Here is a 24,969-nt window from a genome sequence, read left to right as displayed (position 1 = left end):
CCCACATTTCTTGCACATTGACAGACCACATTGACCAGATGTCAAAATGCTTGTCTAGAAGTGGAAAAATTCAGCCCATACAATATATGATGATAAGTACATAGACTTACTAGAAACATAAGAAATTGATTTTTTAATTAAAAATCCTCTGAGTCAAGCCTTTCAGAAGATTATTGCCAATTACTATTACATAGTAATCACAATTAAAGTCAAGAAAAGGGAGGGACTCGAAGTCATTCTGGCAGTTTCAAACTAATTATTGCCTAATACAAATGCCAAGAAAGAGGTGTTTTTGACAATAGCATTGTGAAGTTGTTTTTCCATGTGACGGAATGTATGATGCAATATTTATGGCTGTCATCTATAAAAGCCGACACGTTCAGTTATTGGACACTGACCCCCATAGGGCAACACTGGCTGAATCAATGGATTCCTAAATATTGCTACTGAAGTAGGAACACAGAGTAACGTACTGGGAGGAGGTGGGAAATACAAAAAGGAAGCCACAGACCTCAGCCACCTTTGTTATACTTCAGTCACAATAAGTCTGCAATGTTAAAGGCAGTCCCTATCACCCCCAAGTTGCTGCCAACATTTCTGATGCCTCCACTACTGGCTCCCCTTCTGAATAGCTGAAGTGCACTCTACACTGAGCTAGCAGCAGAAACAGAGGGCTCTCAGAAACTTGAACGAAGAGGGGCCCACCTCCAGAGCCCAACTTTGAAGCTGAAGATTTTGACAAAAAGTCCCTTTGCGAGTCTTGGATACAGGAGAAATTATGAAGGTGTTTGTCTCAAAGCAGGCATGCATGGATCAATCCCCCAGCTGCACTGATGGGCTCTTCAGTTTACCATGAAAGAGACTGACTTTCCATCTTAGTGTTCTCATCACCTCATTCTACTTTTGCTGCTACTGAGTCACCAGATCATGAACAAGCACCAAAGATTTGTTCAACCAACCACCCTTGCTTCTACTCATCAAAGTTTTTCCTAGCCTCATAGATGAGAAGAATCTCACCTCATCCAATACAGGGACTACAACTGCTATTCATTGCCAAAGAAATGTGAGCCAAAGCTGGAGATCAATATCTCCCAATTCCTTAGGAAAATTAGAAGAGTGACATGGTCTAGGAAAATAGGTCTACTTGATTTAAAAGACTAGTTGTGAGATGGGATCATAGTTCTTTCCGGGTATTCTGTTTTTCTGCCAATGATAGGTAAATCTGCCTTCTCAATTAAAAAAGAACAAAGGTAACAATTAACTACTTTGGTAGTTAAAATTCATGGGATTAATTTTGAAAATGAATATTCTGACCTTAGCACAGACTGGCCTTCAGCTTGATTCTGTGAGCAGCATCAAGTCAAGTGAATCTTTTCAATGTCTACTTCAGAGAGCTGGAAAGAAACTATTAGCCTATGACCTCAATATTCTAGAAAAAATACAGATTAGCTGGACCATGCTCAGAAGAGTAGATATGGCATAACATGGAAAACTGATATGTCTGAGAAGGAATGCTGAAGGACCTAGGAATGTCTGGTCTAGAAAAGACTGAGGGAATAAGCAATGTCCAAAAATAATAGAAGAGGCCAGGCCTGGTGGCTCATGCCTATAATCCCTGCACTTTGGGAGGCTGAGGTGGGTGGATCACCTGAGGTCAGGAGTTTGTGACTAGCCTGGCCAACAGGGTGAAACCTCATCTCTACTAAAAATACAAGAATTAGCTGGGTGTGGTGGTGCATGCCTGTAATCCCAGCTACTCGGGAGGCTGGGGCAGGAGAATGACTTGAACCCAGGAGACAGAGGAGGTTGCAGTGAGCCAAGATTGCACCACTGCACTCCAGCCTGGGTGACAAAGCAAGACCCTGTCTCGAAATATATATATATATAAAAGAGACTGGACTTGTTTTGTGTGCAAGGGTTAGAAAGTCACTATAAGGAAGAACCGTTGGCCATGTTCAAAGATGAGATGTCACGCACTTTCAGCCACTGGGGGTGTTTGGGCAAAGGTCATCCCCAATCCATGGAGCTGCTAAGAAAAAGGCTGCACCTGCTGGGTGACCAAATGATGGACATGTCCAGTCTCCTTCAGCTCTTATAGTCAGAGACTCTGTGACTCAACTAACCTCTCATCCTCAATGGTTGTCCCTCCAGGTCAGGGTTTAGGCACGTTGGCACGTTACACTGGCGTTTCCCAGGCTGTATCTGTTCTGTGGATAAATAGAGGGTTTCAGTCTTTGATGTGGTCATCTTAGCACCATTTAGAATATGAAGAATTTAACCAATCTTCTCTTGGGGCCATTTGTTTGGTCACTGTTACTACGTATGATTAACATTTTCAGAACACATCCTATATATTAGGGTAGGGTTATTTGGGGCTTCACTACAAACCTGCCATTCAGTTCTATGAAATGCAACTAAAAGCCGGACAGCATCTAAAACTATCCCAGAAAGTCGAGACAAGCACCCCATCTTGCCTCCCCATAAAAGTTCAAATCTCATATCTCCAGATATGAAAGGAAAGGCTAATATCACAGCCATGACAGAAATGTTTTATGCAAATCAGTAAGTACATAAGTGTCATTTGGGACAATGGCCAGAAAGGTCATACTGAAAACATGTGGAACTGGTAGAAGGAAATGACAGGCGTTGGACTAAGGGATGGGGAACAGGAATAAGGGGGAGGGGGCAAAAATGGAGGCATGGTGCTTCAAAAATGTTTGTTCACATGAAAGATGAGGCAAAGCAGTAAGTCATGGCGCCATGCATGGATGGAGAAGAGGCGGGTCTCATATGCATGGGTGGAGAAGAGGCAGCTCTCAGGGCAGAGTTGGTGGTACTGAGGTTAACTGGTCAGATCCATGTTTTAGGTTGCCTTTTTTAGTGTGCCTACATGGCCACATTTGTTCTTGTGGAGACCAGCAAGTCACTGAATCTACACGTGTAGTTTAAAGTGACATGCCACCTAACACTGTATTACACAGTCACAGACTCTCCCCTAGGCTCGGATGTGAGGAGGAGTTTTCTGGCACTAATCAAAACAAGAATATTGAGATGACACTCATAGGACTTGATGACTCGAGAACCAATTTGGAGGATGGAAAACAGGCCCAGGAAAACTCAGGGGAAAGAAATTCAGACAGCATACAAATGGGAAATATTAAATGAGAAACCAGAGTGACATGAACAAGGTTGAAATTTGGTTGAAAAGTGAAAAATTCCGTTAAATGGGTTATTTGGCATCATGTAGATTTTCTTAGATTAAAATTTGGACTGACAATTGAGATCAGTTTGCCTTTTATAACTACTGTGTCCATCAAACTAGGTTGTCATTGTAGTTGGAATCTAAACAGGTTGGTTAGCTTAGGCTGAGCTACCTGCTGCAGAAAACAGTAGCAAGGTAAAATCATCTTCAGAGCCCTCACATCAGCATTTAATTATTAGAGACCTAATCAAACAAAAGCTGCCATTCTCAGTTCTTTACATAGTTTCATCTCCATAAAGAAGAAAGCACAGTCCTCTTTGGTGTGGGCAGAAAGACTTCATTCAAACCCAGTGAACTCCTGAGGATGGCTGTCCAGTCTTTCTCCTTCTCTCCCCTGCCTGTTGGCTCTTGGCTATTCACTGCTTACTACAACATATCACTAAAATGAAGAGAAAACACTAAACCTTTAAAACGTTAAGAACCCTTATATAGTCCAGGAGAGTTGAAACTATCTGTTAAATGTGAGATTGTGTATGCTGTGTGGGATTTAGTTATCTAGACTAGCGCGCGCTCTCTCTCTCTCAGAATAATGAGGGCAAGTAAAATTATGTACATAAATACTATGGCTTTGAAGAAAATGAAAGTATCTCAATATTTTGCTTTTGTGGATATTATAATTCATAGTCATCAGGAAGAATATTAAAATAATCTCCTATCACTGCAGCCAGAAAGTATTAACCACGATACTAAAAGAGTCCGATCCAAGGGTAGGCCCCAGAGCATATCACCATAATAAGTCCTTACATTTTAGTGGTGCATGCATGTTGCAAGGTGTTTTCACATATGTAATCTTGTAACTCAAATGACCCATTTAATTATAGGAAAAAAAAAACCCAGAAAATGCAGGCACTTAAAAGAGGATTGCGACTGTACTACTAGCTTGATAAGGTAGTACATGTACAAAACGTGGTAACAAAGTTTAGAAAATGCAGAGTGATCATGTTTAGAATAGACATGTCATGGCAGTCAATTCTTACTTTAAAATTGAGATTAGATGCAGTTCCATCTTATGAGCATGGGGGTGTGCGGCTGCAACCTGGTGACCCTGCTGGCTAAAACACAGAACTCATATTCCCAAACCTACTGGCAGATCATGATGTCACTAAACTGACAATTGTTATCGCTATTGTCATTACTATAAATATTCCCTTATTTAGGGGGTACTTTGTAGTTTATACAACAGAGAATATTGATAATCTGCTGTGTGTTTTCTTTTTTATTTGCATCATGAAACCATAGTTCCATTCCCTCCTCCCCAGATCAATAACCTAATATGTGGAATCTGGGTCTTAGAGAGAACAAGAGTTGGGCCAGCCTCAACGGAAGAGCGTGTCACTCTAGAACACTTGGGAAGTTTAAATAGACTTACTAATTACCTTAGGTGGTTTTGAAAAAATTATCTGAACCAAAGAACATGAGAGAAAATCTATTCTTTTAACAAGGGAGCAGAGCAGACACAGAGAAAGTAGCATTTGCTAATCCGAGAGGTAGAACGAGAAGAAAAAGCTTGACCCACCAGTGTCCCAGTTGCTGATGTTATGGGGGGCGCTAGACTGATGCTCCAGCTGCCGCTTCATTAACTGGCTCATTGTCAGAACTCCCAGGGATCCCCTTTTCATCTGCCTATACTGAGCTAGATGGAGGAAATTAGGATACGATTATAATAATAAATTTCCACAGCACACAAAGGCTCCACACATCCATATAGAATTTTAATTGACCCTGCATTCGTTATTCATAATTTTTGGTAAATTGTATGCTTCTGTTCAAATGAAAAACTAAAGCACTCTGCTGTTCTGGATACCTTTCTTCACACAGTGAAGATGGTAACACTGCCCATTAGCACTGATTTGTCGCCTGTAAATATTTATCCCAGTTACAACGGAATGAAATATGACTATCTTCATCTACTTTTTAAAGTATATACTCTGCCATGTTCCAAAAAGGATTTAAGACAAATAACAAATTTAAACGTATGGCTTAACTTTCTTTAAAGGAGCTTGTGCATATATTATTTCCATCTTCCTCACAGCCCTATGAGGTCCTTGTGTATGTGTGCATGTGTGCATGATGTGTGTGTGTGCATGTATATTTTAGGGTAGGATGACACATATCAACCCCAATTTTTAGAGAGAGAAATTGAAGCAAATGAAATTATATGACTTGGAACTAGTCAGCAACTGAGGTGGTCCTAAAACCAAAACATATCAACTCCAAAGTCAATGCTGTTTTCAATCTCCGTGTGAGCCTCTGCCTACTGTTTGAAAAATGTGAATCAAACAACATTCCATGAGTAGATTCTAGTATACATCTTTGTTTTTAAAAAGTAGTAACATTTTTATCCTGTAAGTTAAGCATTGAAACATATCCCATTAGTGAAATGTCAAGTTATTAGCATTTCCAAACCAGAAAACAATGAAAAACACTTTTGTCAGTAGATTGCTGAGTTGGAAAGCAGCCTCCTGTGGTCCTATTCCCAGCAGCCCCGCCAATCCCTACCAACCAGCCCAGTGAGAGAGGCAGAGCATCATGGATGCAACTTTTCTACATGACCCCAAATATCTTGTATATTTGACAACTTGTGGTTATTCTCTGTGCTACAAGAACAATTTCAGAAACTGAAGCTATCAACTACTCACCCTAGAAAGGGATGGTAGAGACCGGGATGACTGCATGGCCCCTGGAAACTCTTCAATGTTATACACAGGTTTCACAATCATGGCACCAAGGTGGCAACTTGGTGTGATGTGAAATCAATTATAACATTATTTTTAATGTAACTAGCATGCTGTTTGATTAATGGTGGTCACAACATGTTTAGCTACAAAATAACCAGCTGATAAACTGATCAAAAGGTAAGGATGTGATGGGAATTCTTGCGTCTTAAAGTCAATATTAACCAAATTCACGGAAATGACTATTCAACCTAATACTAAACATCTCTGGTTTTTGTCGCTGATTGGTAAAACTTACAATGTTATGACTCACTTGAAAAGCACAGCTTTAAGTAAAACTTCAAAAGCAGAATTCTTTTCAAAGATGTAACAAATTTAAAAATTAGCATCTAGTAAGACTCAAAGAAAAATTTAAAACCTCTAATGATTGAATAATTTCTTCAATTCTCAGGTGTTTTTAAAGACAGCAGAATTCCCTGAGAATAAAATCCCTTAATGTTTAGCTCAGTGTATAAGATACCAAGCATGATGCCTCCAAGAACACATCACCAAGAGCTATAGAATGCATGCTTTTAATGGCAAGGAGGAGAAAGGTGGAAATCTAATGAAGTGCTAAGCTAAATCCAAAGTCTAGATCAATCGTGACTTTGGGATCATGAAATATTTGTAAATTCATTTTATGGTGTATTTAACTAGCATTTGAGTCCTACTGAGCTAATAATCCTATTTCAAATTATACTCTAATTCACTATCTTTTTTATTTCTTGTGTTTTCTTTGTTTGTTTTTGAGACAGGGTGCACAGGCTGGAGTGGAGTGGCACGATCACAGCTCACTGCAGCCTCCATCTCCCACGCTCAAGCGATCCTCCCACTTTACCCTCCCCAGTAGCTGGGTCTACAGGTGTGTGCCACCACGCCTGGCTAATTTTTAATTTTTTTTTAGAGACCCAGGCCTCACTATGTTACCTAGGCTGGTCTCAAATTCCTGGGCTCAAATTCCTCCTGCCTCAGCTTCCCAAGTGTTGGAATTACAGGCGTGAGCCACCGCACCCAGCCCACTATCTTTTATTAAAGATTACTCATACAAATTAGGAGAAGATACACTTTTGTGATTTTAGTATGTGGACATAAAATTAGCATTTTATCATGTGATCAGATTTTTGTAATAGAAGAATAATAATCAGATTCAGAACTGGCCATTCTTCTTTGCTACCAAAAGGGCAAATAACTGCCATTTGGAAACTATTTCTTAGAATTTCCATAATCCTTATTATGACTGAATTTGAATTATTTAAAAGAAGGGTGGTATACTAAAAATGAACATGGGTTCATAAGTCTAAAGGGCCTAGCATCAATTCCTGACTCTATCACTTAGCAGGTATTTGACTTTAGGCAAGTCATTTAGTTTCTCTGGACCTCAATCACCTAATCTCTAAAATGGGGGTCCAACAACATCTTTCATGCATGTGCTGATGCCAGAACTGGATCAGATAACAATGTGTGTGAGCCACTTGGCACAGTGCCTGGCACATGATAGATGTTAAGTAGATAGTAGCTACAATTACTATTATGACTGCAAACTCCTAGAGAACAAGTGGTGTTTTATTTATTCACTTTTGACCTCCAGTGCCAAGCACAGTGTCTGGCATCCAGCAGACACTTAATAAACAGTTGCTGAATGAATGAATGCATGAATGAATGAACAATGAAGATGATGATGTTCCAAACTACCAGTCCAATATTTAAGATCTTTATCTGTTTTTTTCAGGATCATCAAAAGATGGTCAAATGAAAATTATTAAATAGCTTTTCAGGCAATGTCCACATGGAACACAACATTTATCAGGACATATGACAAAGGTTTATAGAAGTTGCACCTCTGTTCGTATCTCTGATTCTTGGTAAGAATGTTTCATGCTAAAGTCTCGTAATTAACCCCACTGAGACAGGTAGACACCCTTACAGAACTTTCAGTGGAACTCAAGCTCTCATGGACAAAATCCAGTGACAGAAGCCAGTTTCAAAATACTTGCCTTCTACAGGTCCTATAAGATGTCATGCCATTTCTACTCTCCAATCCAAAAGAGCTAAATTCAGTCATGACTTTGGGAATATGATATATCACACATTTATTTTACGATAACCTAGATCACAATGATGGAGGCAACTCAAATTAAATAAGTGTTCCATGTAAAATTCTGCCATAGACAATGCTTTTCATGTGCCTCAGAACCAGTTCCGTGTTTTATGTTCCGGTTATACAATTTTCATTTTATTGAATAATGGAATTCAGTGATCATTCCTTAACAAATTAGGATATTTGGCCAGTCAGCAACCATTGTGATTTATCAAACACTAGCGATATGGATGAAAGTGGGCCATCCTACACTTCAGGGTCTCTGAGAACGTACAACATACTCTCGCCAAGGAAGCTGATGCACCATTAAAATATATATACAATACCAAGATTGGAAAAATTGAAAACAAGGCAGCAGACAGTGTTCCAAAATAAAAGTACAGCTGAAATAATCAGCAGAGGAAATCTTACTTGATATTGAGGAATGGCTACTTGTTTCCGGCACACCTGCTTCTAACGTAGGGGCAGATGAAGATTCTCGTGGCATTTCCAAAGTTGAAAGTCCTTTAGTAGAAGGATCTACAAACAGAAATATTATTTAAAACTCAGTACACTGATTAAAGGCAAGTTCAAGAACCTTTTCTATAGATTTTCCCTTTTGCCTACTACAACCATTCAAATCTTTATACATCTTCCAGGCCTAATAATTACTTTCATGGAATTACATACACACTGGTTACAATGTTCCAGGGAGAGCTGATTCTATGTGACATTCTGCACCCATGGATCTGCCTTTTGGAGATTAATGACAGCAAAATTACAGAGCTAAAGTTCAGCTGCTCACAATGCATATCCCCAAACAAATTCCTTAACTTTTCTGTACTGAATTTCTTTTCATCTACGACCTAAATATGCTTACTACTTCATCCCCATCTCCTGTCTAGGTACTCCACCTTTATCTGACAGTTTCCTACTCATCATTTGCATCTTAATTTATATAGAAAAATTCCTCCTTTAGGGAGGCTTCCACGACATCTCTCCACAAAAATATACAAACAAAAATGCTGGGTCAGGTGCGCTTTTGACGTAATCACAGAGCACGTTGTCTTTAACCTTCTGCAGACTTACCACACTATAATCTAACTGTCTGTTTCCTTGCCCATAAGCTTCGCTAACCCTTAAGTGATTTAGGAGCATGGACTGTACTCAACCCAAAATAAATATGCACAGTTAACTCAGATTTTGTATTTTATTCATTGAGCAAGAAACAGACTGTCATTGGTTCTCCTATTTGACGAATGTTGAATTTAAAGTGAAATATTTTCTGCATGTAATACTGTCTTATTCACCTATCAGTAATGGGAAACACTCTGTCCCACATTATTCTAGTTAATCATAAATTATATTTCAAAACCTGCTGAAAAGTTGACTGGCTTCTTTCCAAACCTTCTTGCCATCTTAGGCAGCACCATGCAGTGAACATACTGAGCATCTTGCTAGCTTGGAGTTACCACCATGGGCTTCCACGACTACGCTGTACTGGAATTCAGGGATGTCAGTCCCAAATGGCTTCAAGTTCTTAAGCTTAATAGTGTTTCTGTCTCATCCTTGTCATGGTGCCAATTGTTTTTTCTTGCCAGAGAGCAAACCTCATACATTCATACAAACATACAATTTAAGGAAACAAATACCATTCTATTATTGGATGATCATTAAACTTGCTAAACTATAGAGCAGATCCCAGGTGAGGGTCTGGGAGAAAAGTTTCTGAGCACTGACTTCAAAGCATCTATTTTTGATTCTCAGAGGTCTTTCTGAGTAGGTATGGTTGCCAAATTAATAACCTCTTGATAACAAAAAAGCATAATTCTTGTAAAGTTTCCCAAACCCTCTTAATAAAGCATAAAGTAACGACTAATGTTAAATTACTTTAGCCATTAAGATAGTAAAGATCAGGTACGATTTTTCTCTTAGGTATCCTCCCCAAACCACTAATCAAAAACATGCATAACTGTTTCTCTTACCCTTACTGGCCTGCATTCTATACAGGCTACAACTAACGCCTAATAATCTCACCAATAATGTTAGTGAAAAGCTTAAAGCTAATTTTCAGGATTCTCTGAAAGATTATTAAGACTTTTAGAGTTTTGGCATGCCTATTTGTGTGTGTGTATATGTGTGTGTGTAAGATGGAGTCTTGCTCTATTGCCCAGTCTGGAGTGCAGTGGCATGAACTCAGCTCACTGCAACCTCCGCCTCCTAGGTTCAAGTGATTTTCCTGCCTCAGCCTTCTTAGTAGCTGGGATTATAGGCACCCACCACCATGCCCAGCTAATTTTTGTATTTTTATTAGAGACGGGGTTTCACCATGTTGACCAGACTGGTCTCGAACTCCTGACCTCAGGTGATCCACCCACCTTGGCCTCCCAAAGTCCTCGGATTACAGGCATGAGCCACCATGCCTGGCCTTGGCATGCCTATTAAAATCCTTGGTGTATCTTTAATTTTAAAGAAACGTCTTACTGTAACAAGGTCAGTAATAATCATTAGTGTACTAAGATTCTGTTAGCGAGGCAATCTTTCCTCAGCCCTCCATCATTTTATGAAACTTTTACTTGTATAAATTTAAGATAAATATCTGAATAGAGCTATCCACTCGGCTTAAAATATTTGTATTCAATTTTTTATAGTGATGGACAGAAAATGTCAGGCTATCCTTTCATTCCTTCATCAGACATTTGCCAGCTCTCTTTTAGTCACCTGCGATACAATCAGTGAACAAACCAAACAAAATATTTGCCTTCAGGAGCTTTCATTTTGGTGGGGAGAGACAGATAATAATTAATATGCATAAAAGTGAATAAATTATTGTATGTTGGAAGATCAGTTCTCTGTAGGGAGAGAAACAGAGAAGAGAAAGAGAGACATTAAGATACCAGGTCAGGGCCGGAGTGTGGGGCATAACCCAGGGCAGGCCTCACAGAGAACCTCGTGTTGGGTCAAAGAATTAAAAGAATGGAGAGAATGAGCCAGACAGATATCTGGCAGTTCCAGGTTGAGGGAGCAATCAGTGGAAAGGCCCAAAGGTAAGGAATACAGACCTCACAAGGGGTCACTGTGACTAAGTAGCATTGTGGTGAGAATAGTGCGAACGCAGTTGAGAGCCAGTGAGGACTAGGACCACATAGGGCTTTGCAGGAATTTAAAGAACTTGAGCTTTTGCTATGAAAGAAATAGGGAGTCTCTGGAAGGCTTTAAACAGGGGAATGGTGTAATCTCCTATTTTAAAGGATCACTCAGGCTGTTGTGTTGAGAGAGCATGAAGGTAATAGGAGTATAAAGTGGGAGGCCAGTCAGGAGGGTGTAGCAGTTCATCAAGGTCAGAGATGTCAGTGGCTCAGGCCAGGGTGGAAACAGTGGAGGTAAGAAGAGGGTGCCACATTCTGGATGTGTTTTGAAGGTAGATTAAGGTTGCCAGATTAAATAGAGGATGCTCAGCTAAATGTTAATTTCAGATAAACAACAGGTAATATTTTAGTACGAGTAAAAAAAAAAAAAGTCCCATGCAATATTTGAGAGATGTGGCCCCAATTCTTCATATCTCCCTGAATCCATCCTTTCACCATGTGACTTTAAAGGTCTACCACTAAAGAGGAAGAGTGTATTTCCCCTCTTGACTTTGGTTCAGCCATGTGATTTGCTTTGGCTGACAGAATGGTTGCAAGAATAACATGGCCAGAGGCTTGGAAAGTGCCTCTGCAACTGGGCTTGTTCTTTTGTGACTCTGCCATCACCATTAGAATATTTCCAGGCTTCAAGGTCCTGGGTGAGGTCAGCAGGCATGAGAAGCAGAGCCTAGCCATCCAAGCCTTGGCCAATCCCCAGATGAGTCATAGACTCTCAAACTAAATAAATATTTACTGTTGTATGCTGCTGAGGTGTTTGTTACACAGCATTATTCCAGCAATAGGTCACTGATGGTTGTCTTAGCATAGAGACAATATGTAAAGGCTAAAACCAGACAAGACCACCGAGAGAGTGAGTTCATAGAGAAGAGACTAGGATCAAGGACAGAGACCACAAGTCATTCTGTCATTAGGGAGATGGCGAGGAACCAAAGACAATGATGGGGTGACCAACAGTGTCAAAGATTGCAGATATGTCAGCATCAGACCTCATGGCTGACTGCTGACAGATTTAGCAGTGAAGGACACTGGTGACCTTGACAACTGCTGTTTGGGTGAAATAGTGGGAATGATTTTTTTTAAGAGACAGGGTATCACCATGTTGTCCAGGCTGGAGTGCTGTGGCTATTCACAAGTGCAATCATAGCACACTACAGCCTCCAACTCCTGGGCTCAAGAGATCCTCCTGCCTCAGCCCCCCAAGTAGCTGGGATGACAGGTGTGTGCCACCATGCCTGGCATATGAACAGCTTTTAGAACTAATAGAATGGAAGAAAACTGGCGATAGTATAGAGTTGTCTCTTCCAAACTCTATACTAAAACATTAAAAATGATACCAAAAATTAAATGATATCAAAATTTAAAATGATACCAGTCAACATTATGTGTTTCTGTTTTCTTTTAATTTTAATTCATTAGCATGTTTTAGCATAGAGTTTGGAAGAGACAACTCTATACTATCTCTTCCAAAATGTTTTACTACAAGGAAAGAAGTAAAATGGGATAACAGTTGGCAGATCATGCATCAAGTGCTTTTGTTTGTTTAAGAAAGAGAAATAAGATTGTTTGTAGGCTCAAGTCAAGGGTCCTTTAGGAAAAAAAATATACTAAGGGAGGATACAGAGGGGAGAATTTTAGGGGCCAATATTCTTGAGTAATTTAGAGAGATAGAATCTTGTCCACATGTGGAAAGGCTGGGTGTAAACAGGAATACAGACAGTTAACCTATAGCCCCAGCCAGGAAGTCCAGGTGTGTAGGTGCAGAGGCTAGAAGGTGGGCAGATAAGGTGGTAGGAGGCTGTGGAAAGTCCTTTTAATTATGTCAGTTGGAAGACTTATTGAAAGTTCAGGGAGAAAAGTAGTTATAAAATAGTCATTTAGGAGACTGGAAATGTGAATGGACCAGGAAAACACATTATGATTACCAGGTTGAAGGACCCAGTCAAGGTTCATGGCCATTAATTTAAAATGATAGCAGTCAACATTGTGTGTTTTTGTTTTTCTTTTTTAAATTTTATTTTGTGCATGTGTAGTTGTACTTCATACAATTTCATTTGCAAAATCAGGCAGTGGGGCAGATTTGGCCCATGTGCTATTGCTGGCCAGTCCTGGAGCTATGCTTTCACTGGTCATGTTAAAGAATTCAAGCATGTTTCTTAATTTTCTTTTAACTTCTTGAACAATGCATTATGTGTTTTTACCCAGTCACATTCATCTGATAGGTGCAGGTACCCGTAGAGGGAGAGTTGGTTTTAACACGGGTTGTGTTTAGCCAAGCAAATCTAAAAAGGGAAAGGCCTGAGAGGGTGCAGGCAGGGAGGGATTACATTGATAGCCTTGAGTGTAAGTTGAGTAAGTAGAAAAGACGTGAAGTATGGGAGGGATAGCAAAAAATACTTGGATCAATACATGATTATCCAGGGAGAGAAGAAATGGTAATCAGAGAATAAGAGATGTGAAAGTAAGATCATGAAGAGGTTGCAGTTATTGGCAAACAATAAGGTCTGCGATGTGACCATGGGTGAGAGCAGCTGAGCTAAGGTGGAGGATAAAAAAACAATAGCTGGAGAGGATGCATTCAAGGAAACCAAGTGTCAGGAGTGTCATCTACACTAATATTAAAATCCACAGGAATTACGGCAGGAATAATTTAGGAAAGAGTAAGAAGGGCCACGAATCAAATTTGTCAGCAAGTGAGGAAGAGCCAGCGTTCGTGATGGCACAGCAATGCAAGTAGTGGGTACTGTGGTCTGAGGGTATGCAGCTCAGAGCGGAGGTTTCTAGAGACAAGAAGGGAAGGGTCTGGAAGGGGCAGTGTGGAACAAGGAAGATGCTGCCCCCGGCCAAGTCCAGTGACATGGGCTGTAGGGAAAGCAATGCCCTTGGGGAGAGCTGGGCTTCCATTAGACTCAGAAGGCAAGGGAAATAGAGGAGACAGAACATGTGTGAGGAATTTTGCTCATAAAGGACCATGAATTTCCTAGGACACAGGGGAAGGGTTTCAGGAGCCAGGGTAACGAGGGAGAAAGCTTCAGAACAGAAGGTATGCAAGGCCTTGTCGAGCTCTGAGTGAGGGATATGAAGGATGACCCAGTACTCTAGGGACTGACATAAACAGAGTGAAGTGCATAGTAAGATGAGTCCTGGACTCCTGGCAGTTAGCAAGGGTAAGGCTGTGCATTTGGGACGGTTTGGAGGGGCAAGTGTCTAGGTCTCCCTCACTACTGATGATGAAGGCAGGAAAGTCTGGGGATGCCTGGGTCATGCTCTGAGCACACAGGACTCCTCCACATGCCCAGCAAGGAGGGGCAGAAGAGATCAGATCAGAGTCAGTGAGAGGCAAAGCCCTATGGAGACATAAAATTATGATGACAGTATAATATATATATGTTATATAATAGTATATATTATGCCATTTTAAAGACATGTTATAATTATCATGTATTTTTCCCTTGTTCTGTTAACAAATGTATGAATACAAAACCACTGTCCTCCCTGGTAGTCTGGGGAACAATCAAACATAAGGGTGACTAAAGAAGGCAACACAGTTGCACACACAAACCTGCACGCTAGAACCTACATGCAACCTACACATCACAGAGACTCACCCTGTGGACCTCAGCTTCGTATGCACCTGCCCTATAGACCTCTATCATTTCTAGGTCAGTGCCGTCCTCCTTCCATATGCAGCCATTTTCCTGGCCCCAAACAATAAAAAGGTGTCCCAGTTTTCCTGAAAGCCTTCTTAACTTCTTAAACTTTTTTGTTATGAACAAGGACCCTTTTTTCCCTGCCTGGCTGGAGCATGACCCTTTCTGAATACGCTAATGTTCATTCAACAGAGTTTTACAACACGTTTTTGAGGTAGACAGCTCGGTCCTATGGGCTAGATGACAGCTAGAAATCTCTGGAAATGCTTGAGGCAAATAAAAAAGCTGGGTGCATCCCCTTAGAAGTTGCTTTTGTGTGGAATAGCAGGAAAACGTGACTAGAATCAGGCACTGCTTCTGTCTGGCCATGTGACCTGGTGCATCACCTCCTCTAAGCCTCGGTATCTTCCTGTATAACATGAGGGGCTAAGCTAGAGGTCTTTAAGACCTTCACCAGTTTTTAACCTTCCACAGTCTATACATCTACTAAAATAATCATCCCTAGCCAATTCCATTTTTTCTAAAGTCCCATTAACTTTTTTTTTTAGATGGAGTCTCACTCTGTCACCAGGCTGGAGTGTAGTGGCGTGATCTCACCTCACTGCAACCCCAGGTTCAAGCAATTCTCCTGCCTCAGCCTCCTGAGTAGCTGAAAAGATAGGTGTGCGCCACCACACCCAACTAATTTTTGTGTTCTTAGTAGAGACGGGGTTTCACCATGTTGGCCAGGATGGTCTCAATCTCTTGACCTTGTGATCTGCCTGCCTCGGCCTCCCAAAGTGTTGGGATTGCAGGCATGAACCACCACACCCAGCCCCATTAACTTATTTTAAAAGATCTGAACTAAGAAATGAAGATGGGTTCTGATCAGTGTCACAGTAACATTACAGAAGACTGTGTTATAGGATGAGATGGATCATGGGCTTGCCATTTCTTTCAAGTTATCTTTCTTAGGAACAACGCCTCCAAGCAAACATAAGAAATGGCCCTGATGCAGGAAATCCATGGGCAGTGACAACTTCATCACCAAATGATGACTGTGGGTTAGGGTCTAGGCTGTAACCGGTATTTTTTGGTTTCTGATATTTGGTTAGTATCTACAATCAGCTGTATGCCCTGTAAATGATTATACAGTCAATTCTTAATCATTCTAAGCACTGTTTGCTTTATTTTAGCCCTTCACATTGGTTCCTTCTTTGGACTATATCATAGCTCACTAGTATAGAGCAGAGAAAAAAAGAAAGCAAAGAGTTCAAGTTAATGACTTTTGCTGTTTGAGGAAGGCTAAGATGATACCTGGATTATCCCGATACGAATTAACCAGTGCATCTCATTGCCAAGGGTGGTCAAGAATTGACTGCAGAGTTTAAAACAACAAAAACAGAAACATTTATGGAGCCAGTAGAACCACATCTGCATCCAACATTGTCCACTAAACCGGAAGGATTCAGAGTGATTGCGAAGCATCACAATGTCACACCCTGACGTTATAAGAGTTTGAGTCTGATGCATATTCAACGCCAGTACCCTACCAAACAAGATGCACAAACTTAAAGTTAAGGCTGGGAGAAAGAAGAGAGGCGAGCTTACCTGGATCTTTCTGTTCTCCTAGTTTGTCTAGAATGTTGAAGGAGATGTCGAGGTACTCTCTCTGGATAGCACTGACGGCAATCTTCCTCTGCTTCCTCTGCCTGGGAACAATCTGAATCTTAAATTCGGATTCCTCAGCTCCATCCTCTTCCACCTTCCTTTCAGGATTCTGTTCTGTATCAGATTCTGCACTGGTATCAGGCTTCTCACTTTCTGTGGGGTTCTCCGCATCTTCGGGAACTTTGAGGAGGACGGTTTTTGCCCCTGAACTTGGCATCAGCTCCCCAGGCTTCTCCCCTTCAGTGCCCGGGTCAGGGTGATCATCCAGCGACATCGCAGGGAGAGCAAACGACTTCTGAAGGAGGTCTCGTTTTTGCTTCAGCGTTAGTGGGCTACCACAGGAGAACTCCGGCAGTTCCTCTGGCTTTGAGGATCCTTCGGCGTCCATAGGGTCTTCCAGAGTGATGAGGGCAGGGTCCATGTTCCCTGCTGACTGATTATTTCCTGAGTCCTTAGAAGAAAAGTCTTTGGAACAGTCTTCCACACTTACTTGCACAAGCGGAGTTGTGCTCAGGCTGAGGACAGAGGGATGGCTGGGGATGGCAGGACAGGAGGCAGCATTTTTACCGGAGGAGCCGTCATTGCCTTGGTTCATCGTCTCCTCTTCTTCATCACTCTCGACTATTCTGAGAGGGGGAAGAGGCTCAAACACAAGAGAGTCGCTGTCGGAGGTTGAGAGTATAGAGTGTTTTTCAGGCCCCGATGTTGAATCTGAGGACAGATCTATCAGATCTAAATCCTCTTTAGGAGCAGGCTTTACTGGCGAGTCAACTTTCACCTCAAACGTCTCCATACAGTTTAACCTAACCTCTGGTATGACAGGCCTTCGAGCATCTGGAAACCCTTCCAGAGCTGGGTTCTCGGGGATTTCACTATGGTCAGGCCTCGTAGCAGAGTTCTGTCTAGAACGTCCAGGGTCGTTTGGTCTTTGTGCGACATACGCAGCTTGGGTCAGAGGCTTCTCTATGTCACACCGATCTATGCACGACTTCCTACGATGTTCGTCTAATGTAAACAAAAGCGAGTCTGCATTCCCTATATCAAGAGATTTTTGTTTGAAAGAGCGCAGCTTTTTTTTCGGAATGCTTTCTTCTCTCACACAGTGGAGAAGGCTGTCTTGTAATGCACCCGTCTCTCTATATTCAGCCAGTTCTATTTCACCTGATCAAAACAGAAAAAGCTAGTACTATTTTACTTGGAGATTTCACCATTTTTTCCCCTCATCCTTGGGCATACAATTGGCATAAATCATCATCACAATCCCAGCTCCACCAGGAGGGAAAACGAATTTTCTGGCCAAGTTTTTGTAAGGTTCGTTCTAATTTCAAAAACTGGAAAATTTAGGAATGAAAGACACCAAAATGCCAGTTTAAGATCTGATTTCCAAACTCGGACTTCGGGATAATTCCTCAGCTCTGTTCATTTGTGCATAGGAGAGGGGATCATTTTTTGGCTGAGGCAGATCTAGGAAACTATATTCAAATCGTGTGGAAGAGAAGCAAACATTTTGCAACAAATCAAATCAAGCAATGGCCCTCAAAGACGATCATGACATTAATGATGTATCTGTCGATTCACGTATATATATAACTGTGTATATATATATACTGTTTGTGCATACATATATATAAATCAGCGGTATTAAAATGTGTAGTAACATAATAAAATTAAGATTTCACCCCAAACAAACAGTAGAGTACAACATTTCTGCATAAAATTACTAAGAGAAAAAATTCATACTTCTCTGAACATTCATCTCAACCGGCTGATATTTCACCATTTTGCTGCCGCCTATTCTTTTCAATCTTGCAAAAAAAGTTTGAGACTCTTTATTGCAGGGTCCAGTAGGTGTATCATGAATATCAGATTCATCAAAAACACTATCTTCTTCTAATTGGGGAGAGAAAGTCAAAATTACACTTAAGAGGTTATTCTCTCTTAGGCTGTGTCTACACAAGCATTTCAATGAAAGCATTATGGAACAAGGTCTGGGGTAGTTTCTGCACCAGCCCAAGTCTAGCCATGGGTTGGTATTTCATCCAGGCATCAAATTATCTATCTATTGGACAGAGGAAGCTGTTACAAGATTGCCCATCACTTTTCACATGACAACTGGCAGCATTTTTAAAGAGAGGCTTCTTGGGAGTCCAACAGTCCCTTTTTGGGAAACTTTTCCAGTACGCTTAACACCAGATGACACACAGATGTCAGCTACTTTTTCCAGGAGCCTGTGACACTGCTTGACTTGCCTGTGTTGCGTGGATTTTCAGGCTGATTTGGGGAAAGGAAATTAAACAAAATGAGTGGATCTTGGCCTTTCCAAAAAAGAAGAAAAAAATCTGCCTTTCTGGGATTTGGTAACTGGCATAGACACAGCCTAACAGTACATGCACCTTACATGGTGTGAATGCAAAATACTGTACTCTACATTTGATAATGAGACACGCAACACACAGAAAAAGCTTAGAAAAGCCACTTGTCATCTCAAAAGCTCCACGAATGATTATGGACTGAAAGAGTAAACAAAGGAAAAAGAAAACAGAAAATAACATTTCCTCCTATTAAAGTAAGACTCTTCTCTGAGGAGTTTACCACGTGTAACTATTATGGATCTCATGAATCCCAGAAAGAATCTTTGACACTTACGATCCCTAATCTTTTTTTTTTTTTTTTTTTTTTTTTCGCTCTGTCGCCCAGGCTGGAGTGCAGTGGCCGGATCTCGGCTCACTGCAAGTTCCGCCTTCCGGGGTTTACGCCATTCTCCTGCCTCAGCCTCCGGAGTAGCTGGGACTACAGACGCCCGCCACCTCGCCTGGCTAGTTTTTTGTATTTTTTAGTAGAGACGGGGTTTCACCTTGTTAGCCAGGATGGTCTCGATCTCCTGACCTCGTGATCCGCCCGTCTCGGCCTCCCAAAGTGCTAGGATTACAGGCTTGAGCCACCGTGCCCGGCTGACACTTACGATCCCTAATCTTACATAAACAAATTGGTCACTTCGAATGCCTATTGAACTTGTTTCTATGTCCTCCCTTCTATACCCATGTGGCCATTTTTAAATCCAAGATAAACCCCAAAATATGTTAATGAGGAAAGAATTGATATGTTGCAACCCACAAAGTTTACTTAACCAATTTTCTTCTTTCATTCTTTTGAAAGGCGAAAGCCACGTTCAAAGTGGCAACAGAAAAGGTTACTAAAATGCATTTAATAGCACCATAAATGGAGTTAACCTATTATTCAAGTTGAATATCACTGAACTAGTAATGTTTGGCCTGTATGTACATCTACGTATATGACAGATGAGGTTCAGGTGTGATTATGATTATTCAAGTTTTTTTTTTTAGCATAAGGGCATTACATGCATCAAGTTTTAAGGACTCATCCTGTTCTAATGCACAAAATTCTACAAGTAAATGAAACTTGAAGCAGTAAATTTTAGATGAAATAACCACACTAAACTTTTTAATTAAATAAAAATAAATGTTAACAATCAAAATGAATTTGTTTTTAAACCCAGTGAACATCCACAAAGATGGGAACGCCTATCAAATTCACATGTTTCTGGGAAAATGGAACACAATAATCTGTTTTACTTCTCTATTTCCTTTTTGGAAAAATATCCTTTGAAAAATGCAGTTTTTCCAACCAATAGTTACGTGATTTGCATTACATAACTTTGAAGTGATTTTCAAAACGCACTGAACAATCAATACTGAAAGACCACAAGGTGGCGCCTCCCATCCAGAAAGGTTCATCAGGATTTGGCCCAAACACTAAGCCCACATTGAAAACATCCATAGCTTAACAGATCTCCCCAATTTCCCGGAGACCAAACCCTAAACTGGTAGACAAGATATTCTTCAGGAAGGATCTGAATGGTACCAGAACTTAAAGAACCTAGTTCTCGAGTTCCATCTGTAGCCAAACTAGATTTCTGGAACATTCAGCAATAACAAACAGTGGAACACTGGCTACAATTTACACTTTTGAGATATCTCCAGAGCAGTCCTACCAAAAGAGACTCTACTAACCTCACAAAGGGTCATTGGACACTTGGTTTACTCCAAAGACTAGATTAAATGATGTCAATTTAAAATCTAGTCAGCCATGACTTCCACTAAAAACTAAAAATACACACCCTGATTCTTTATGTCTCACCTGAAAACAGGCTGCAATTTTACTCTAGCTAAAGTTGCATTCTACTGCCTCCTTTTAGAAAAAGGTAGCAATCGAAAAAAGTGTTCATAGTGGAGATAACTTACACCTAAGCAGCAAAAATGTTTCATTTCCCTTGCTTTGAATCACTTTGTATTGAATTAAAAGGCTAGGAAAAAGCACTTCAGCAAACTTAGACTCCATTGAAACTGTATGAGCACAAAGGTCAGGAGCAAACTAGAGACCTACAAAGAATGGCTCCACTGTGTGCTAACCAAGACTTACTTTATAGCCCAAAAACGAGACGCTTCTAATACGTAAGAAAAGGCTTATGAAGGCTCCTGAATCAAACAGCAGAAAATATTTTACAAAATATTATTTCTTACAATATAGACTTTAGAAGCATATCAACTATTCTTCTCGAATGCTCAATTTTAAAGTTAAAGCAGCAACATTCATGGGAGGCTGGAAAATTAAGAAAGCGATTTTCTTTTTACTCCAGAATGATATCTGGGAACACTCCTGTATCTAATAAGAAAACATTGTCCAGAAATCTATTATGTATTGAAGCTAGGTTTGGGATGCAATTTAGATATGTACCTTTTTCTTTTTCGCTGTATCTGCTTATGTTACTGTTGTCACTGTACAAAGGTCCTGCCGTGGCATGGGGCTTGCAGCTATGATACTGCGCATTGAGTGTATTCACTGTTATGTGAATCAGATGCAGCAGGATCTTGCTGATATCACAGTCTCGGTATGGATACTGCCCAATGAAATGAGGGAGAAAAAGATAAATGGTTATTTTAAAGGGTAAGTTTTTCCACCTGATCTTGCCAGATACTGTTTGCAGTATCTCTTGGGGATAAATACATATATATGAGAGAGAGAGAGAGAGAGAGAGAGAGAGAGAGAGAGAGAGAGAGAGAGAGAGAGGGAGAGAGAGAGAGAGAGAGAGAGAGAGAAAGAGAGAGAGAAGTAGAAAGAGATTCTGTTCATGGCCTTATTTATTTGTTTAGTTAGAGACAGGGTCTCATTCTGTCACCCAGGTTGGAGTGCAGTGGTGTGATCATAGCTCACTGCAGCCTCAACCTACCAGGCTCAGGTGATCTTCCCACCTCAGCCTCCCAAGTAGGTGGGACCAGGCATGTGCAATCATGCTTGGCTAATTTTTTGCTGAGACAGGATTTCACCATGTTGCTCAGGCTGGGCTCGAACTCCTGTACTCAGGCAACCCACCCACCTCGGCCTTCCATAAGTGCTGGGATTACAGGAGTGAGCCACCACGCCCTCCTCCATGGCCTTATTTTTACAAGGGACTATATTCCTTTCCTCCTTCACCAAACCACTGACAGCAAGTCATGCCAGTTCATAGTTACAGTTTTTTTCAAGAAAATTATCTGGCATAAACATTTAGCGGGTGAATACAATTTCAGATACCTTCTTTGTTTTCTGAAATAATAATTAATACTTAGATAAAACATGAGACTGAGTATAAACACTATAAACAGAGGTTCTTGATCAATAGCCTACCATTTATCATTCTTTGTTTTAAACATTTTTAGAGCACATATCGACAGGGCCTCCCATTTCTATTTTCATTTCAATAGCTCTTTGGTTCTTAACAGTAATTGCATATCCTGATCTTCCTTCCGAAGGTCAAACTTTTATTCTACAAAATTTTCAACTAAAGACTCAGGTGTTCTCCTTATGCTCTCTAAGAGAACCATTGCATCTAAAACAGTAGTGACCACCCAGCTCACCTTGTAAAGGATGACAAGCAAGGCCTTCAACCACATCTGCCGGATGTGAGGCTTTAGGGACCAGAGGGAGCAACGAGGTGGCTGTTGGAAATAATGCCGGAGTTGAGGACAAGAGCAGTATTTGAGCACCTGAACCACTAAGGGGAGAAGGTGTTTTCCCAAGTTAATGTTATAGTCCATAACCTGAAATAGAAAAAATATTAATAACTGATGGAAAACTACAAAGAACACTCAGAAGGCAAAAGGAAAAATGTGAGCCATCCCAGTGGTTAAAATTTTTAACAGGCAAAATATTTAACAGGCATCCCACAAAATGTTAAAAGTGATGGCTAGTACGCAAGAAGGAGGAAAAGTCCAACCTCACAAAAAATTTTTGAAACTTGTAAATGAAAATAGTTTTAATCTAATTAATTATTTATTTCAGTACCTATTGAAAATAAAATTTTATCCATTCAACTATTAACCAGAGTTAAACTAGACAATGAAGAAACCTAATATTGGTAACCACCTGGAGAAATGGGAATTCCTGGACAACCGGCAATACTTGGTTCAATCTTTGAACCAAGTATTATGCCAACCAAACTTGGTACAATCTTTCAGGAGAACAATTTAGCAATATGCATTCAGGAATAAGAAAAAGCACATGCCAGGTGCAGTGACTCATGCCTGCAATCCCAGCACTTTGGGAGGCTGAGGCAGATAGATTGCTTGAGCCCAAGAGTATGAGACCAGCTCAGGCAACATGGCGAAACCCTGTCTCTACCAAAAATACAGTAAGTTAATTCGGTGTGGTAGCACACTCCTATACTCCTAGCTACTCGGGAGGCTGGGCTGGGAGGATCCTCTGAGCCTGGGATGTCGAGGCTGCGGTGAGCCATGATCATACCACTGCACTCCAGTCTGGGCTACCAGAGTGAGACTCTGTCTCAAAAAAAGAAAAAAAAAGGAAAAAAAGAAAGAAAGAAAAAGCACATACCCCCTAATACAAGCATTAAATATATCCCAAAGAAATAATCAGACAAGTGTTCCAAAATGTATGTATAAAGAAATTCAACATGGCTTTGTTTATAGTCACCCCAAACTGAAATCAACCTCCATATTCAATAATATGGGATTAGACAAATAAAATACTGTTTGTATAACTACAGAATACTATGTAACCATTACACAGAATATGACACACATTTATTTACATGATATAAACTTCATAATAAATTTTAGGTTTAAAAAGGTTGCACCAAAATCTCAGAAATCACCACTAAAGAACTTAACCATGTAAGCAGATACCACCTGTTTGCCAAAAACCCATTGAAGCAAAAAAATTTTTAAAAGGTGGCATATATATCAGTATGTATAATATGAACCTATTATTGTAAAAATGTGTGGACATATGTATGTGAGTATGAAATTTATGTATGTTGGCCGGGCGCGGTGGCTCAAGCCTGTAATCCCAGCACTTTGGGAGGCCGAGACGGGCGGATCACGAGGTCAGGAGATCGAGACCATCCTGGCTAACACGGTGAAACCCTGTCTCTACTAAAAAATACAAAAAACTAGCCGGGCGAGGTGGCGGGCGCCTGTAGTCCCAGCTACTGGGGAGGCTGAGGCAGGAGAATGGCGTGAACCCGGGAGGCAGAGCTTGCAGTGAGCTGAGATCTGGCCACTGCACTCCAGCCTGGGCAACAGAGCGAGACTCCGTCTCAAAAAAAAAAAAAAAAAAAAAAAAAAAGAAATTTATGTATGTATATAAATGGCGGGAGCAATATATGCCAAAATATTAGGAAGCTATTTTTGACACAGGTTTTCTGGAGTTATATAAACCCCATATAAAAAGTTAATTTTTAATATTTAGCTTATATATATATATATATATATATATATATATTTTTTTTTTTTTTTTTTTGAGATGGAGTCTCACTCTGTCACCCAGGCTGGAATTTAGTGGTGCAATCTTAGCTCACTGCAACCTCTGCCTCCCAGGTTCCAGCGATTCTCCTGCCTCGGCCTCCCCAGTAGCTGGGACTACAGGCGCACATCACCATGCCTGGCTAATTTTTGTATTTTTAGTACAGATAGGGTTTCACCATATTGGCCAGGCTGGTTTTGAACTCCTGACTGCATGATCTGCCCACCTCGGCCTCCCAAAGTGCTGGGATTATAGGCATGAGCCACCATGCCTGGCCTTGATTTTAGCTTTTATTTCTAAAGTAAATATGCATAATGTGGATTTAGAGGGTGGGGGGAAGAGGGAGGGAGCGTTTGGTATCTGAAACAGTGACAGCTGAGAAAAAGCGGTGATCAACCCAGTTATCAGCATCAGCACAGGACAGCTGCTTATCTTTGTTCATTACATTACAATCTATTTCAGCTAACTGACAGTAACAGCTATCATCTATCGAGTTCCTACCATGAGACAGGCATGAATCAAGGTGCTTTGCAATAGGTTTTCTCTAATCTATCAAAAAAGGAAATCTGTGTTACCAATAAGAGAGTGCCTAAGCCCTAGCAACTAATAACAGAGGCGGAGCTGAAATTCATGCCCACATCTCTCTAGC

At 40.7% G+C, this 24,969-nt stretch overlaps 1 protein-coding gene across 3 annotated transcripts in view; it reads right to left on the bottom strand.

Moving 5' to 3' along the window:
* Nucleotides 1–24,969, bottom strand: part of UNC79 (unc-79 homolog, NALCN channel complex subunit) — a 366,916-nt gene that overhangs the window by 69,951 nt on the left and 271,996 nt on the right. For 2 of the 3 annotated variants that reach the window (XM_030930113.1, XM_030930114.1), the window contains 7 exons: nt 22,415–22,597; nt 21,255–21,417; nt 18,240–18,389; nt 16,440–17,660; nt 8,486–8,593; nt 4,779–4,895; nt 2,124–2,207 (listed from right to left, as the gene is read on the bottom strand). In XM_030930113.1, the coding sequence (XP_030785973.1) occupies nt 2,124–2,207; nt 4,779–4,895; nt 8,486–8,593; nt 16,440–17,660; nt 18,240–18,389; nt 21,255–21,417; nt 22,415–22,597 (2,026 nt within the window). The remainder of the gene's footprint in view (nt 1–2,123; nt 2,208–4,778; nt 4,896–8,485; nt 8,594–16,439; nt 17,661–18,239; nt 18,390–21,254; nt 21,418–22,414; nt 22,598–24,969) is intronic. The other variant, XM_010384517.2, reaches the window with a different exon arrangement.

Source organism: Rhinopithecus roxellana, chromosome 5, assembly GCF_007565055.1.
Source record: "Rhinopithecus roxellana isolate Shanxi Qingling chromosome 5, ASM756505v1, whole genome shotgun sequence".
NCBI lineage: Eukaryota > Metazoa > Chordata > Mammalia > Primates > Cercopithecidae > Rhinopithecus > Rhinopithecus roxellana.
This window is presented reverse-complemented; position numbering and strand designations above follow the sequence as displayed.